The sequence below is a fragment of the Eublepharis macularius genome, chromosome 6 (genome assembly GCF_028583425.1).
Source record: "Eublepharis macularius isolate TG4126 chromosome 6, MPM_Emac_v1.0, whole genome shotgun sequence".
Lineage (NCBI taxonomy): Eukaryota > Metazoa > Chordata > Lepidosauria > Squamata > Eublepharidae > Eublepharis > Eublepharis macularius.
The window spans coordinates 136484643-136502024 of NC_072795.1; the positions used below are offsets into that span (position 1 = coordinate 136484643).

General features: G+C 43.1%; 1 protein-coding gene across 1 annotated transcript in view; it reads left to right on the plus strand.

Moving 5' to 3' along the window:
- The window catches only part of LOC129331705 (pulmonary surfactant-associated protein D-like), a 34218-nt gene that overhangs the window by 6381 nt on the left and 10455 nt on the right, over positions 1 to 17382 (plus strand). Inside the window, exons 3-4 of the mRNA XM_054982143.1 lie at positions 1592 to 1699; positions 6156 to 6272. Of these exons, the coding sequence (XP_054838118.1) occupies positions 1592 to 1699; positions 6156 to 6272 (225 nt within the window). The remainder of the gene's footprint in view (positions 1 to 1591; positions 1700 to 6155; positions 6273 to 17382) is intronic.

Consider the following 17382-nt stretch of genomic DNA (forward strand, 5'->3'; position numbering starts at 1 on the left):
CAGCACTTATTGCTGTGATGTGTTGGGATTACTGATGGCCTTTCTTGGAAGCTGAGGGCTGAGGATGGAAATGAAGGAACTTGGGTTACAGTACAACGTCGCAGCTTCAGAGGATTTACCAGCATTGCTGGTAGAATGAATCAGCTGACCAATGCAGTCCAGGTAGCAGCCATTAATTGTGGTGCAGCAGTGTTGCGTGTGAACCTTCTGAATAGTATCAAACTGGATACAAAAGGGACCAGTCAGGAGAAGAGTCAGAAGTCAGCAGAAGAAGAGTCAGAAGAAAAGGAGGAGGAGCAACAGCAGTACTTTTTAACGTTCACAGCATTTTTAAAGGATAAAAAGGCAGGTCCCTGCCCTACGGAGCTTACAATCAAATGTTTGTTAGTGAAGAAAGACTAGGGGGAGAGGAGAGAGGAATGATAAGCAACTGTCATCATATATTTAGGCTTAATGCAGTTCACAATCAATAATGATGTTGGCGTGGTATCATCAATGTGCCTGTATGGTCATTTATGCCAAATAACATAATAAAAAATGACAACTCCCTACCCAGAAGAGCTTACTATCAAAATTTTAATATTGTGCGAGACAAGGTGTGGGCAAGAGGAAGACAAGACAAGGAGAGGCAACTATAAGAGGGAAGAATACACACTAAATGCAGTTAAACTCAAAGTATGTTTAAAGGCCCAACTGCATGATAATTCCCCCCCCCAGGTATGTCCCTCAACCAGGTTGACAAATGTGTTCTTGGGAGTCCATGCCTTCCAGCATGCACGGATCAGGACCACAGCTTAAGGGGAGAGGAGATAAGCCCTCCCCTCCACACCATTTCCTAACTGGAAACAGCCTGAGAAGGCACTTGGGGAAAATGTGTCATGTAGTTAGGCCTTGAATTGGGAGCTGAAGATCTAAGCCAAATGCCTCGAGGAAGAGGTGGGTTTTCTGGAGGGATTTGAAGGGTAGGTTGATACCGCACAGCTGTCTGGGGAAGGCATAGGGAAAACAAGAGAGAGTAGTTGTCTCCGTTCTCATTCAGGAAGTAGGAAAGCAAAAGAGAATGTTAGAATTGGAGGAAAATAAGGCAGAGAATAGGATATATCAGGAGGCAAGGACAGAAGATTGGGGGATTAGCATCTACCTGGTAGTAATCTTCTTTAATAGGATTACTAGTGACAGCCAGCATAGCAGGATTAGCTAGTTCTCTTTTTTCAAGTCCGGGACATGCTGTACCCACATCACAACAAACCACTGTACTGGGTCTTGTGCAACTACAACATGCTGAGCCATTACAATGGACAAGGCTCCTAATACCCAGGAAAAGTCTCAGGCTAACCTGAAAGCTTTTATAGTCCTTCCAGGTGAGGAAAAGCCAATGGACTGCTTGGGTGGGGGGAATCATCAGAAGTTTATCAATATAGCTGGGCTTAAGAGCCCGCAAACTGTAACTGCAGTGGTTCACCACATGGGGCAGCAGTGAACAGATCTGAGAATTCCCACCTTTAGTCTTGACACTGCAATACATTATTATAGGGTTGACCTGTTTATTTGACAACTCTGAATTCACATGTAATCATTTCCAACTGAGCAGGACCACGTGGAATCCGAGGTTTGCAAGGTCCATCAGGAAGTCCCGGCCCCTCTGGAGCAAAAGGCGACAGAGGCCTTCAAGGTGAAAAAGGTGTAAATGGAGCAACAGGTAAGCTTGTTGAATATCTTCTTCAGGGAACTGAAAAAAAAACACATTGCCTAGAATTCCAAAAACGCACAACTATTTCTGCATGTTGCCATGCTCTTTAGGCAAACAAAAGCTGTTTGTGATGTCATGAGGACATCTGTTGTTCAAAGTTTTTTTTTAAAAAAGGGAGATAAAGCCAAGTATGAAATCCTACTGGTTATGCCTAACATGCTGTCTTGGTCGAATAGGCTAGAAACATTTCTTTCAGTTTAACACAATAAACTTCATGAAAGCATGCATTAACTTCCAAACGTCTATAAATCTGATGGTTCTCCTTCTGTATGCAACACACCATTAATCATGGATGGCTTTAGGGTGACAGCCCTCACACTTGCCTCTCGCTGTTATGTCAGTGGCTGATGTCATCAGACAGCACAGCCTGTGACAGCTGATTTCTGGCACCAGTTTCACATGTTCAAGTAAAGTTTTCCTTTTACTACCAGCTTGAGACTGACAGGTAATCCAGTCAGCGGATGCACACTTAATTCCCAGACCCAATACAGGCTGGGGCTACAGCATGTGGGAAAGAGGGAGTTTAAATTTCAGATTTCCCCCCACCAGGCTGATTTTCCAACCTGAAATTGCCCTGGGGAATTCCTGTTGGCCCTGCAGAGGAAAACCACACTGCAGCGCAGCAAACAGGGTCTCCCTGGGGGCTGTTTCAGGACTGGAAACTGGTGCAGGAGGAGGGAAGTCTTAACATCCCTGCTCTCCACAAACCTCAATGGTCATCTGACTTAGATCTGTTCTTGCTTAACAACTGAGGTTGGAGCAACACACCTCTATGAGAAGTCTTTGTGGTGGACACAAGGACTCAAAGCCTCCCCTCTTTTCCTGCCTCCTTCTCTCCTTCCCATACATTTCCATCAGGTGCAATGACATCACTTATGGAAGTGATGTGCCCTGTGGGAGCGCACCCACTGCATACTGGTCCAGGAGGTTTTTTTGCTTCCTGGACCCCTTCCCCTGGCCTTTTCCCTCAGCCTGCCAGGTGGGTGATGGGGTGGGGGGAAAGGCTGGGAACAGGGGATCCCCCAATCCCACCAGGGACTGGCAGCCCTACACTGTGTAGCCCAGTCGCTTGGAGCTGGAAACAGTTGTGCTGTGGGACAGTTCTGCTACAAAGCTCATTTCTCAGTGGGAAAGTTCTGCTCAAACCTCATTTCTCCCTGTATCCCCCCCCCACCATTTCCTCTTTTCCTCCTCCTAGCAATCCCCTTATGCTCACCTTTCCACGCGTCCTCTTTTCTTTCCACCCACTTTTATCTGCCCCCCATCTTCAGCTATGTTTATAATTTACTTCATTTATACCCCACCTTTCTCTACAATGGGGGCCCAATGCAGCTTACAGAATTCTCTTCTCCTCCATTGTATCCTCACAACAACCCTGAGAGGTAGGTTAGACTGAGCATGTGTAAGTGGCCCAAGGTTACCCAGTGAGAGCTAAGCTACAAGAGATGAGTTTCACGAGGAGGAGCACATGAAGGGAGTTGCAATATTAGCCAGGAAGCCGAGTTTTAAAAGAGATTGGAAGGCTTTGTCAATTTCCTCTCTTTACAGAGCCAGGGAGATGCTGCTCAGAAGATTTGTTTATTTCTTCTTTGCCTCCTAGAAAGGGAGGTGAAACTGACAGAGACTTTGGGAGGCAAAGAGGAAATTAACAAACCCTCTGAGCAGCAATCTCCCTGGCTCTGTAGATTGGAGAAATTGACAAAGCCTTCTGACCTCTTTTAAAACTCAGCTTCCCGGCTAAGATTGCAACTCCCTTCATGTGCTTCTCCTCGTGTAATTCGTCTCTTGTAGTTTGGCTCTGAGCTTCCATGGCACAATGCAGATTTGAACCTGGGTTTTTCAGATTATAATCTGAAACTCTAACCACTATACCCCTAGCTTTTGTGAGGTGGCTGCTGTTAACAGTAGCAAACAGCCAGGCCTTGGTGACTCATGGAAGTCAGGTAGTAGCAAGTCACCCAGGATTTGCTACTGGATCTGTCCCCAATGAGTCCTCTTTCAAAGGCCAAAGCTGCCCTGGAAAGAGCTCTACCCTCTTCTCCTCCCTTTTAATGACAGAAACCAAACCTGGAAGGCTTGTCAAAGCTATTGTGGTTGCTTAGCAACAGTCACTGAGGGCATTCATTTCTTAAAGCTGCAGGCATTCCTTTTATTATTTTTTAATTTCAGATTTTTCTGCAAACCTGGGGCTTCCTTGACTTTGCAGAAAGATCTGTCTTATCTGTCCACAGCTCTCACATCTGGATGTACAGATGAGGCCACATTGAGAATGGGAGGAGAATGGGAGGAGATTATGATAATGATAATGATGATAATGACGACGACGACAACAACAACATTTGATTTATATACCGCCCTTCAGGATGACTTAACACCTACACAGAGCGGTTTACAAAGTATACCATTATTACCCACACAACAAAACACTCTGTGAGGTGGCTGGGGCTGAGAGAGCTAGAAGCTGTGACTGACCTAAGGTCACCCAGCTGTCTTCAAGTGGAGGAGTGGGGAATCAAACCCAGTTCTCCAGATTAGAGTCCTGCGCTCTTAACCTCTACACCAAACTGATAATGATATAGAAAAGCATTAATTTATTTGAGCCCCTGACTGCATTCTAATGTGGTGCAGCCCAGACACAGATTTACTAAGGAAATGAGAACTGAATAAACCCATGAAAGCAGGTGGCTGATGCTCAAGTTTTCTCTCTGCCGTTATGAACCTGTGCCTGATCCAGAAACTACAACTGGTCCAGAATGCGGCGGTGCGGGTCCTGACCAGTATATCCTACCAGTAACATTTCACACCTGTCCTGCGCCAGCTGCACTGGCTTCCGCTTGAATTCTGAATCAGGTTCAAGGTGTTGGTTCTTACCTTTAAAGCCCTGAGTGGGTTGGGACCGGCATATCTTCGGGACCGCCTCTCCCTGTATGTTCCCTGGAGACTGCTTTGATCAGCGGATAAATGTTTACTGGTGGTCCCCGCCCTAAGGAAGCCCGCCTCGCTTCAACCATGGCCAAGGCCTATTCAGTCCTGGCCCCAGCCTGGTGGAACACTCTGTCAGTGGAGACCCGGGCCCAGCGGGACATATTATCGTTCCGCCAGACCTGTAAGACAGAACTGTTCTGCCAGGCATTCGGTGGTTGAAGGGGGCGATGCCGTATCGGCCTCCCACCTTTTGGTTAATTTATTTTATTATTGTTTATTGTATGTTGATTTTAGAAATATTGTTTTCTTGTTTTTATTGATTTTAACTGTTGTTCACCATCCAGAGCCCCTGAGGATGGGCGGTTTATAAATCGAAATAATAAACAAACAAACAAACAAACAAACAAACAAACAAATAAATAGATAATGCTGCTTGTTTCTGCAGATGACTCTCCAAACATGCAGCATTATGTTTGCATTGATGTTTTCTTAGAACATCTGTGCTTGAAGAAGGGTCGGTGCTACCATGCAGAGACGCCTGCGGTTTTATTTAGCTTCTCTTAATTTCATGTCAAACTTATTTGCATCACCCTTTTTATCTTGTTTAGATGCTGTAGACTGACACTCAATGACACCACACCAGAATGCAAAATATATTTTCTTTCCTGGGAATTTCAACATCTATTAAATATGGCCTCTCAATTCCATATTATGAATACTTTTTAATACTCAGCGTTTCATGTATTAATTATATAAGAAATGTACAAATAGACTTGGGTGTGAAATAGAAAATATAATTTATAACATTGAATGATTCCAAGAATAAATGTTTGATTGTTCATCATAGACTGTACACTGAAACAATGACTGAGATGAAGGTATTGAGTTTTGTATTTTTGGATTAGACAGACAGACAGACAGACAGACAGACAGACAGACAGACAGACAGACAGACAGACAGACAGATAGATAGATAGATAGATAGATAGATAGATAGATAGATAGATAGGTGACACCTGCCATGATTTGGCAATGTAAAGTTACTAGTTGAAACAAGATTGTAATATATATTGGATTGCATTCTGTGGATAATCTCTGCTAATGGAAGGGTGGTGGTGGTGATTTTTACCATATTCCCCCTCCTGCTGGAGATCACTCCATCCTCGTGCTTTTGCTATGGGGAGGGGTCCCCTGTGTCCTAGGAGCAGCATATGGGGGGCAATTGAGTCTGCAGCAAAAGAGGGAGGGCCAAGTCCCATTCCAATGACAGAAATCCCTTCTGTCAGTGGGGATTTACCACAGGGCCTAAACCCTTAACTTTGTCTTGTGTATGTTTTTAGCTTTCAGTGCGAGTTTGTTTCCCTGACCCACCTACCCCACACCAATCCATGGTCACCCTTTCTGAATGCCAAGATACCAGAATTCTTTCCCTAGGAGAACTGTAAAGACTTCTTATCTGAATCAATTGATCTCTCTGTAGGACCGATGGGAGCCACTGGTGCACCAGGTCCCAAAGGCACAACAGGAGCCCCTGGGCCAAAAGGGGACAAAGGGTCAGTGGGTGAAAAAGGAGCCAAAGGAGACATGGGAGACAGAGGTAAGTGATGTGGATTTTACAAAAAGTACCCCTGAAATAGCACTTTCATTGCAAGAGCTGCCTCTGAAAAGATGGTGAGGGGTTTCAGGACTACCACGAGATGGCAGCCCTTTACAACTGCATGATCAACTGGTTTCACCAAAGGTGCTGCTAAAATACATGTCAGAGTTACAGTGCAAGTCACTTTAAAAGATCCATATAGACTGCTGAATGAATTTCAGCTGCAGTGTTCAATAGCTCAAAGTAAGGATGTGTAATTTGGTATTACTATACTGAATATATAGCCGGATAATGCCAATTTGGTATTATTTGGCTATATCAAATCAAATTATATAATCTCGAATACCTTTTTTTTTTGTTGAAAATTTTTTTATTGGGTTAGGATCAATTATTTTCACATTACAATCAATTCTCCCATTTTCCAATTTCTAACCCCCTCCCTTTCCCCCCCTTTTTGTTGACTTCCAACAGTTTTCCAACCCTTTGTCCCTTTTCCCTTACTCCTTTTAAATTCCTCTATCTAACAAATGTATATTTTCCCTTTATTCTAAGCAATACTTCTTTAACTATTTTTAAAACTCTGTACCCTAACTATGAGTCCTTATTTCCATATTGGATAGACAATTTATCCCATTTTTCATGGTTCAAATTTCAAATATTTCTATAAATCATAAACCATATAAATCATACATTCATATAAATCAAACAATTTGACTTATACCCTATGTGTTACTCATTCTGTCTTCTTTCTGTTTTAATTATATTTAATTACATTAATATTTCTATTCCCCTTCGATAGTAGATCTATATTACTGTCATTATGTAATCAATCCACTTGACTCATATATATCTTCAAATAAACATATTCAGTTTGGTACATTATACAAATCTTACCAGAAAGAAAATATTATTAGTTAATCAGTCTTTATAATTAACCCTTATGGTTAGTTATTTTCTATCAATATTCTATTTGTTATTCTATATATATCCATCTAATAACCTAACTGCTTAGAGATTCACGTTTACCTCTTCTCCCCCCCGGTAAAGTCACCCCCCTCTGCATTTTATTGTACTTCAATAGTTCTTAAACTGCCACAGTTCTCCTCCCACCTCCCATTTCTTCTCCAAATATTGTTTCAGCTTCTCCCAGTCTGTGTTAAACTGTCCTGAGTCCAGAATTCTCAGTTTTCTTGTCATCTTGTCCATTTCTGCCATATACAGCAATTTGTAGATCCAATCTTCAATAGTTGGCACTTCTTGTATTTTCCATTTTTGCGCATACAAAATTCTAGCTGCTGCCGTCATATAAAATATCAACGTCCTATGATGGGCTGGCAATCCCTCCATTCCCAAGTTTAGTAGCAGGAGTTCTGGGTTCTTATTTACTTGAAATTGCAAAATTTCACTCATTTCTCTTATTATTTCCCCCCAGTACTGCCTAGCTACCTCACACGACCACCACATATGATAGAGGGAGCCCTCATGCTTCTTGCATTTCCAGCATTTATTAGAAGTGTTCAAGTTCCCTAGCGCAATCTTCTTTGGTGTCATGTACCAACGATAGATCATTTTGTAAATGTTCTCTTTGATGCTAGTACATGTCGTTGTCTTCATTGTTGTCTTCCACAAGTATTCCCATGCCTCCATTGTTATTTCTTTGTTGAAATTTATAGCCCATTTCACCATTTGTGTTTTAACTATCTCATCCTCAGTATACCATTTCAACAGTACTTGGTATACCTTAGATATTCTTTTCTTGTCCTCTTTAAGAAGGGTCTGCTCTAGTTCCGAATTCTCTGTTCGTATACCTCCCTTTACAGAGTCCGAATTATATAAATCTCTAATCTGTCTGTACTGGAACCAATCATAATAAGGTGATAGTTCCTCCTGCGTCTTTATTCTAAGTTTAAATGCTTCAGTTCTGGTTATTTCTTTGTAAGTTAAACATTGTTGCTCATTATTAACAGCTCTCGGATCTATCACCTCATATGGAACTACCCACAAAGGGGTTCCTTCTTGTAGATAAATTCTGTACTTCTTCCAGATTGTATATAAACTTCTCCGTATGTAATGATGCAGGAACATCGAGTTCACCTTTACTTTATCATGCCATAGGTATGCGTGCCATCCGAATATTTTTTTGTATCCCTCTAGGGCTAGTAATTTCTTATTCTTTAACGTCATCCACTCTTTCAACCACACTAGGCAGATTGCGTCATGATAAAGTCTCAAATTGGGCAGTTGCATTCCACCTCTTTCTTTTGCATCTTGTAGAACTTTCATTTTCACTCGAGGCTTCTTGCCTGCCCATACAAAATCTGATATTTTCCTCTGCCATTTTTCGAATTGCTTAGAGTCTCTGATGATTGGTATTGTCTGTAGCAAAAACATTACTCTTGGTAACACATTCATCTTAACTGCTGCAATCCTTCCCAACCATGAAAAATTCAACCTATTCCATTTAATCAGATCTCTCTCAATCTGAGTCCATAGTTTTTCATAGTTGTTTTTAAATAAGTCTATATTCTTTGCAGTCAGTTCGATTCCCAAATATTTCACCTTACTTGTTACTTCACAGTCCGTTATTTCCGTTAACAATTGTTGTTTCTGCTTAGTCATATTTTTGCATAGTATCTTTGACTTCTTTTTATTAATATAAAAACCTGCCAAATCTCCAAACTCCTTAATCTTATCTATCACTTTTGGCATGTTCTCCAATGGGTCCTCTACAATTAACATTATATCATCCGCAAATGCTCTGACCTTGTATGAATAGTCCTTTATTTTTATTCCTCGAATTTCTTCGTCTTGTCGTATTTGTATCATCAGGATCTCCAATACCAAAATGAACAACAGTGGAGACAACGGGCAACCTTGTCTTGTTCCTTTACTTATAGTCAATTTCTTAGTCGCTTCATCATTCACCACAATTGCTGCAGTCTGGTCTCTGTAAATTTCCTTAATTGCTCTGATGAATCTTTCTCCCAATTGTAGCTTTTCCATAGTGGCAAACATAAAGTCCCAGTTTAAATTGTCAAACGCCTTTTCAGCATCAACAAAGAAGAAACCAACCTCTTTGTCACAACGCTTGTCATAATATTCAATAGCATTAATCACTGTCCTTAAATTGTCTCTGATTTGTCTGTCTGGCAAAAAGCCTGCTTGTTCCTCCTCTATAACTTCCGAGAGCCACCCCTTCAGTCTCTCCGCCAATATCTTCGCAAAGATTTTATAGTCATTGTTAAGTAACGATATAGGTCTGTAGTTTTTCACATTGGTCAAGTCTTGGCCCTCTTTTGGGATCAATGATATATTCGCTTCACTCCAGGTATCTGGAATCCTTTGATCCCTTAGAACTCCATTGATCACCTCTTTTAGGAATGGTGCCAGTTCATTGGCCATTGTCTTATAAAATTTAGCCGTAAGTCCATCTGGCCCTGGCGCCTTTCCTAGATTTGCAGATTGTATTGCCATCCTTATTTCCTCATCCGTTACTTCACTGTTCAATTTATTTCTCCAAACTTCCGAGATTACTGGAAGCTTCGTTTTCTCCAAATATGACGCTATTGATTCTTTATTTACCTCTTTCTTATTGTACAGCTTAGCATAGAATTTATAAAAGGCTCTACTAATGGTAGTCTGTTCCAGATACGTTTTATTGTCTTCACAAATTTTATTTATTATTTTCTTTTCCTTTCTCTTTTTCAATTGCCATGCCAGGTACTTCCCAGGTTTATTTGCGCCTTCAAACGCTTTCTGATTCAGTCTCTTAAGGTTCCACTCCAATTCTTTGTTACTCATTGCTGTTAATTGTTCTTGAAGTATTTTAATTTCCTGATATAATTTCTTTTTCCCTGGTCTCTTTTTTAGCTGCATTTCTTTGGCTTTTATTTTCTCCTCAATTTCTTGTCTTTTCTCCTCTTTCTTCTTTCTTGCTCTACCGTTTAAGTCCATTAGTATGCCCCTTATAACCGCCTTATAAGCATCCCAAACTTTATCAGTTGGTACTTCTTTATTCACGTTGTATTGTATGAAGAACTTTGTCTCTTTTCTCAACATCTCCATATTCTCTCCTTCCTGTAGCAAGTCCTCATTTATTCTCCATGCTTTCCTTTTTCTCCTTTTCCCTAATTTCCACATGATTGGATTGTGATCTGAGCCTACCATCAGCATTATTTCTACCTCCTTAGTCCATAACGCTAAGTCTTTTGAGGCCCAGATCATATCAATTCTTGATAATGTAGAGTGCCTTGCAGAATAAAAAGTAAATTGTCTGCTTTTGGGATATTCTCTTCTCCATACATCTTCTAAAGTCTCCTGTTGTATCAACTCAAAAAAGAGCTTTGGTAATAGTCCTCTTTTCTTTTGTGCTGCTATTGTCTTTTTATCTAATTCCAAGTTTGTCACTCCATTGAAGTCTCCAGCAAGAATTATCTGGTCATATGAAAGATCGTCTAATTGCTTCCTCAAATCCTCAAAGAAGCTTTCCTTTGCACCGTTAGGTGCATAAACTCCGACTACCAACACTCTCTTTAAGTCCCAAGTACATTCCACTGCAATAAATCTGGCTTCCACATCTTTCGTTACAAATTTTGGCTGTAGCTCCTCTTTTATGTACAACACCACTCCTCTTTTTTTCTTGTTGGAGGCCGCTACAAATTCTTTGCCCAATTTTCCTGATTTTAAATATTTTACATCCTGCTTTCTGATATGGGTCTCTTGCAAACAAACAATGTCACATTTTTGCTTTAATAGCCAGTGAAAAATATTTTTCCTCTTATTCGGTGAGTTTAGTCCATTTACATTCCAAGATAAAACTTTACACTCCATACTCATAATCTTGTTGGTAAGTCTTTTTCATTGTCCCTTATAAATCGCTCCATCTCCCGCTCAGATCTGATGCGTTTTTTGGCCCCTCCAAACTCGAAGGACACACCTTCTGGTAACTCCCATCTGTATCTGATTTTCATGTCCTTCAAGATCTGAATTAGCACTTTGTATTTTCTCCGATCTGATAACACTGACCTGGGTAGTTCCTTCATTATGATAATCGTCTTGCCATCAATCTCCAATGGGTCTTGAAACTGTTTTGTCACAATCTTCTCTTTCATATTTCGTGTCGTAAACTGCACAATCACGTCTCTTGGTAATTTCCTCTGGGTTGCAATTCTTGAATTCACACGATATGCCACATCTAGGATAGCCACAACTTCCTCCTCCTCCTTCCCCAGGTATTCAGCTAACACCTCAGTCATCTGTTCTTGCGCTGACTTTCCTTCCACTTCTGGCAAGCTGCGAAAACGTAACTGCTTCTCCATGTGTTTAGTTTCTGCAACTGACATTCTCCCCCTCATCAGTCTCATCTCTGTTTGTTGCGTGTCTGCTAAGTTCTCCATCGCGTCTTCTACTGTTTTAACTCTCTGCTGCGTTCCTTGTAATTCACTTTGTATTGATTCCATACCTTTTTTCACTTCTGACAGCTCCGATTTTACTGTCTGTGTAACCTCTTTAACCTCTTTAATCAGCTCCAATTTCGTATCCTTAAGTTCTTTAATCACATCTAAAAGTTTTTTATCCAGGTTTTCTATTGCCGACTGCCACTCTTTTTTTGACATCGTGGGGCTTGCTTTGGCTCGCTCCCACGAGTCCGCTCTCTTCCTTAACTCCGTGGCGTAAAATTTAGTGTCCTTTTATTTCAAATGTCCCGGTCTTCTTGCAAAAATTAAATTTTAAAGAGTCCAAAATGTCGGGCGTCTTTTCTCTATGGTTTCTCTATGATTTTGCAATCCAAGATGGCCTACTTCCTTTTCCACTGAGGCCGCGACCCTTCCCCTTTCAAAGATGGCGATTCCCTTCTTCCTGCCCTCCAGCAAGGGCCGCTTCTCTCCAGCAACTCTATTGTTGTTATGCACTTCCTGTCTCCCAACTTCCCACAGCAGGTCTCGCGATGGTATCTTTTTCTCACAGCTCCATAACCGCAAGTATTCAAAACAATAGTCCAGTTTCTTTAATAACTTCTTTAAACTTAGTCTCTTTTCAAATACAACTCTTGCCGAGTCTTCCCCTCCTTTTCATTAACCTGTTGCAGTTTAAAAATCTACTTTTATTCCTCTCTGCTTTTATCAATCTGTCCCGTATCAGAAGATAGTGATCTTTACCTTCTCATTCACTTTTCTCGGGTTGTAATCACTGTTTCGATTTTGGCTTCTCCTCTCCACTTCTTCCCCCAATCGAAGCTTGGGTATGTAGGTCTTATGCCAGCCGAATTGGCCCCAGAACTGCCGCAGAGATTGTAGCCGACCTGTCGCAGGGTGGGACCTCAAGGATCGGGAGGGGACCCGTTGCGCAGAGCCCCCCCTCGTCCGAGATCTAGCTCACCCTAGGGTCTCGAGCAGTCTTTGCCTGCTCTCCGCCTGAGAGCAGTCGGCCGCGGGCTATTTTCACCCCGCCGGCCGCTTAAAACGGCAGTCCGGTCAGCTCCGCAAATGGAGCTGCTTCAGACCTCCATAAGTCCCAAACCGGAAGTCTATATAATCTCGAATACCTGAATGCCATATACATATACATATACATATACATATACATATACATATACATATACATATACATATACATATACATATACATATACATATACATATACATATACATATACATATACATATACATATACATGGGATATCTGGCAAATACAGCTCCAGCTGCTTTAAAGTGATTGGCAGCTCCTAAACTGTTTCCCCTCTCCTTTCCTGAGCTTTCCCAAACTTTTTCCCCACAGGGAGGAGGGAGCGAGGCAAGGGGGGAGGGGCGTGAGTGAGTAACCAATGGATGCAGAAGCTGAAGTTATCTGGCCAATCAGGGATTCTTTGATAGAAGAGAGCTTTTTTCAAATTCTGCAAGGACGTAAAAAGCAGACCTGGTGTAACCTGTTTTGTTCAAGGGCAATATCAAATAAATACATTTATCTAATTTGAGAACTGAGAGAGTTCATGCCTATGACAGTGTGATCCCTCCTTGTGATACTTGCATTTATAAAAGATTACAATGAACAAACTTGAGAAAAAAACATCTTATTTGGAACAATACAATAACAAAACAGGCCTATTTTACTCAAGCAGACCCAGGTCTCAGTCTTTCTGACTTCTGTATGGTGGTCAGTCCCTTGAATTGCAGCCACTTGTAGCTGTGCTCTACGTTGAGATGCCTTCTGTTCTTCACAGAAGTCCTATAACATTAATACAGAGTTCATAGAAAGGAGTGTTTCTGAGGCGCGAGAGGGCTTCTCCCTGTAGCTTCAGGCCCTCCAGTCTCTCAGGGGAAATTGCGCCTTTTTTTTTATTATAAGGACTACCCCAACTGTCTATCTCCCTCTAGTGGGCAAGGGTTACACTGGCTCTAAGCAGACTCCATTGTGCGGGAGTTTTCTGGAAACCAGAGAGACTGTGCTGTGAGTGCTTACTGAGCCTGGCCTGCCCTCTGGCTGCTCTCTGGTTTTTGGATTAACCACTGCCTGCTTGGATTACTGCTTCCTGCCTGGAGGAAGATCTGAGTGAGGGGACGGAAGGAACAGCCTTCCTGCCTGTGGAGGAATCTTCGCCTGGTTGAGAGTCTTAGATTGAGTTTTTTCCCACTTTGGAGAGGAGGGGGTTGGCATTGAGTGGAGTTGGAGAGAGGTAGGGTAAGGGGGGGGGAAGAGGTGAACTTTTTGTTAACTATAGTTCAATTTTGATAAATTATTGTTTTTGTTATGGGAGAGATTTGTGTCAGTTCTAAGGATGACAGGCTATGATAGATAGACCGCTGTACCCTCACAGCAAGAAATCCATGTTCTTGGATGAAAAGGTTTTATTTCAGGAATCATATTGTATTCATAGAAGGATCCAAAGGGTGACCAGAAAGTTGTCAGGAATACCTAAATGTGTGAAAAGCGTTCTTCTTATAGAACCCAGTTACTCATCCCCCCTCCCAACAGATAGTATAACTGTAGGTGTGAACTTCTACGCATATTTTGCCTATCATTTCTAGACTGACAGTTGATTAGAGTTGAAACACAGTGATTCATAAGAACTAACAGTTTACAAGGTCAGATGCTCTGGGAGCCTCTAGCCATGAGATAAGGCACCTGTGGCTTCAGTATGCCTGCGAAAGCAGCTTCCGCATGCCTGTGAAAGCAAGGCAGTCATAGCATTGGCAATATGACATCAAGGTATAGCATTAACAATGGTTCAGAATAATAGGTCAACATCAAGTAATGGCATGGATGGGGCACAGACATGACAATTTGGCTTGTTGTTAGATGTTTGAAGAGGTTGCTGTCTGTCTGTTCTTGTGGGGAGGAATTGCTTTTTCCTGTTGTAAGAGGGGGTTTTGCTATTGTTAATTTTAAAGAGTTTTCCTGTGCTTTGGGGGGGATTGTATTTGATTACTGTTTTTTAAAGTTGTTAGTTGCTTGCTTGTTGCTTTTCTGGGGGTTTTCTGGGCTGGGGGGTGGGTGTGGTTGGTTTTTCCTGCTGACTACTTGCTGTTTATTTTTCAGACTTTTCTTCTTGTTGGGGTGGGGGGTGTATTTTGATTACTGTTTTTTAAAGTTGTTGGATTGTTTGTGCTTTTCTGGGGGAAAATTGCTTTATCATTGTGGTTAGTGGAGTTTGAGGTCTTTCTTGTTGTGGGGCCCTGGGAAAAAAGGCAAAGGCAAAGACAATAGCAGTGAAGGGGAGGGGGAGCCCACCTGCCCCACCTGTGCAGAGGAGGCCTGCCGCAGTGCAGCTGTCTTCCACCAGCCCTGCCTCCGGTTTGGCTGTAGACATCAAGAGACCTTACAAGGTCCTGTTCGCTGATATGGCTGCAGGAGCACCAACTCACAGGTGCCTGAAGGCAGCAGGCCCAGCACATCCACGGAGGTGGAGCTGGCAGCTGCCTTGAGCACTGAACTCTGAAGGAGGCGCCATGCTGGCCCCCGACACCCCCCTGACCTGGAAGCAGGCTGCATCCCTGCTCACCTCTCCATCCCTTCACCACTGTTGTCTGCCTTGGCTCGGCTCCCGGCGCCCAGGTGGCGTTGCAGCAAGCGGGGAAGCAAGTGGGGAAGTGGGCCGCCTCCCTGCCCCTTCACTGCTGCAGCCTGCCTCAGGTGAGGGGGGTGCTCCTGTGCGATGATGTCACAAGTGACGTCATTGCACAGGGCCAGAGCGCGCATCCTCCGTGTGCACTCACGAGGCGAGGGGCGCAAGTAGGTATCTCGCCTCAGGTGCCAGAAGCCTTGGCACTGGCCTTGGAAGGCAGGAGCTTGCACTGGGCAGGGAGACTCCCCCTGCTCCCGCTGTTGAGACCCAGCAGTGGGGGGAGAAGCAGCATGAAATGTCCTTTGGGTGGACTTAGGGGATGTGAGTTCTCCAGTACTCAAGCTCACCCCAAGTACCCAGAAGATGCTGGAGGAACTGGAGGGGAGGAAGACTGCTGGTGAACCTCCCCTTGTTTCCTCTGATGGCAGCAGCAGACCTTTGACAGAGTGGCTAAAGGAGAGGATGTAGGCAGAAGAGGAAGAGATGGAGGAGCTGCACCCCAAGGTGCGGCCATTTCAACCCTTTTGTCCTAAAATATCTTTCTGACCCCCCCCCAATGGTGTATATGCCCTGAGCAACTTCCGGGAGGCAGCTCCCAGAATGCCTGCAGCTACAGGGCAGCATGGGTCCCTCTACATCACTGTCATCTACAGTCACTTTCAGAAGGTATGGTGCACACAGCACACAACATCACTGCAGCAATTGAGAGGCAGGTAGTGGGTGTTTGGAGCTGGCCTCACTACCAGGCCCAGACTGCACCCAGCCATTCCCATAGCTAGTCATGGTCCAGGTACTCGGCCTTACCTTCAGGGCGGGTTCATGGAGAGGACTCCGAGTTCGGCTGTGTTTCTCTGGTTTGACGTTGGGTCTGTTGGGCTTGCTTGCTTGAGCTTGCATTGGGACTGGGCTTTGCCCTTTGGCCAGAGGTTACCCCTGTGTGTGTTCAATAAGATTTTTTTGTTAAAAAGCCATCTTGGAATTTTTCCACACATGGGGAACAATGGAGATTAGTGGGGGTAGCTTGTTCAGGGGCCCCTAGAATTGGACCCTTGGCTCCAATCTTCTGAAAACTTGGCTGATCTTTAGTGGGCCATTAGGATTAGGATCTCTGCAATTTTGGTGGAGTTAGCTTGAAAAAAAATCCCCCCCTCGCCTCCCCGGATAGTTTCACCCATAGGGAATAATGGATGGATATATTCTGTATTCCCAAACAAAACTGGATCTGAATCCCATACCAATTTATTTGGACTCAAATATCTGTAATACTGAATATTTATGATACTGAAGATACTGTCAGACTGTGGCTAAATAAGGCACTCTCTGCCAGGTTCCCTTTAGAGGCAAACACAAGTCCAGTGTCTGGAAAAGGAAACTTTATTGCAGAAAAGGTCCATTATAGTCCACTGTCCTGAATAGGAGACTCAGGATGGTACATGATCATTGTTACCAATGAAGGGCAAGCATAAGGTACAGAGTAACAATACCCATCTGGATCAGCCTCCCCCCACAGTTCTCAAAACAACATCTCTCAGTCCTGGGAAGCTGCTCTCCCTCAAGGCCAATGCTTGGTGGAACGGCGTTAGACAAAACAGTCTCCTCCGGTGGGAATGCTGCCTGGGAACTGGTGCACCTAGGAAGAAAACACTCAAACACTAGAAGCATTAGAAAATGGAGTCAGTACAGTTTAGGTATACACTGGACCTGACATTCTGCCCCCCTTAAAATAAATCCCCCCCTGGTTTATATGGGTAGCGAGCATGAAAAGCTTTGGTTAATCTAGGAGCATGAACATGTGCAGAGTTCACCCATTCATCGTAACCAGAATCAAAGTCCTTCCACCTAATGAGGTAAAAAAGCTGATTTCGTTTGAGTTTAGAGTCCAAGATTTGTTGTACCTCATAGTGTATTTGGTCGTCAATTAAAGTTGGAATGGGTGGAGCTTTGATGTGCCATTTGTTGTCTGTGGGAGCTCTCTTTAGAAGACTGACATGGAACGTATCATGCACATGGCGCAGGTTCTTGGGCAAAGTTACAGCAACAGTCACTTT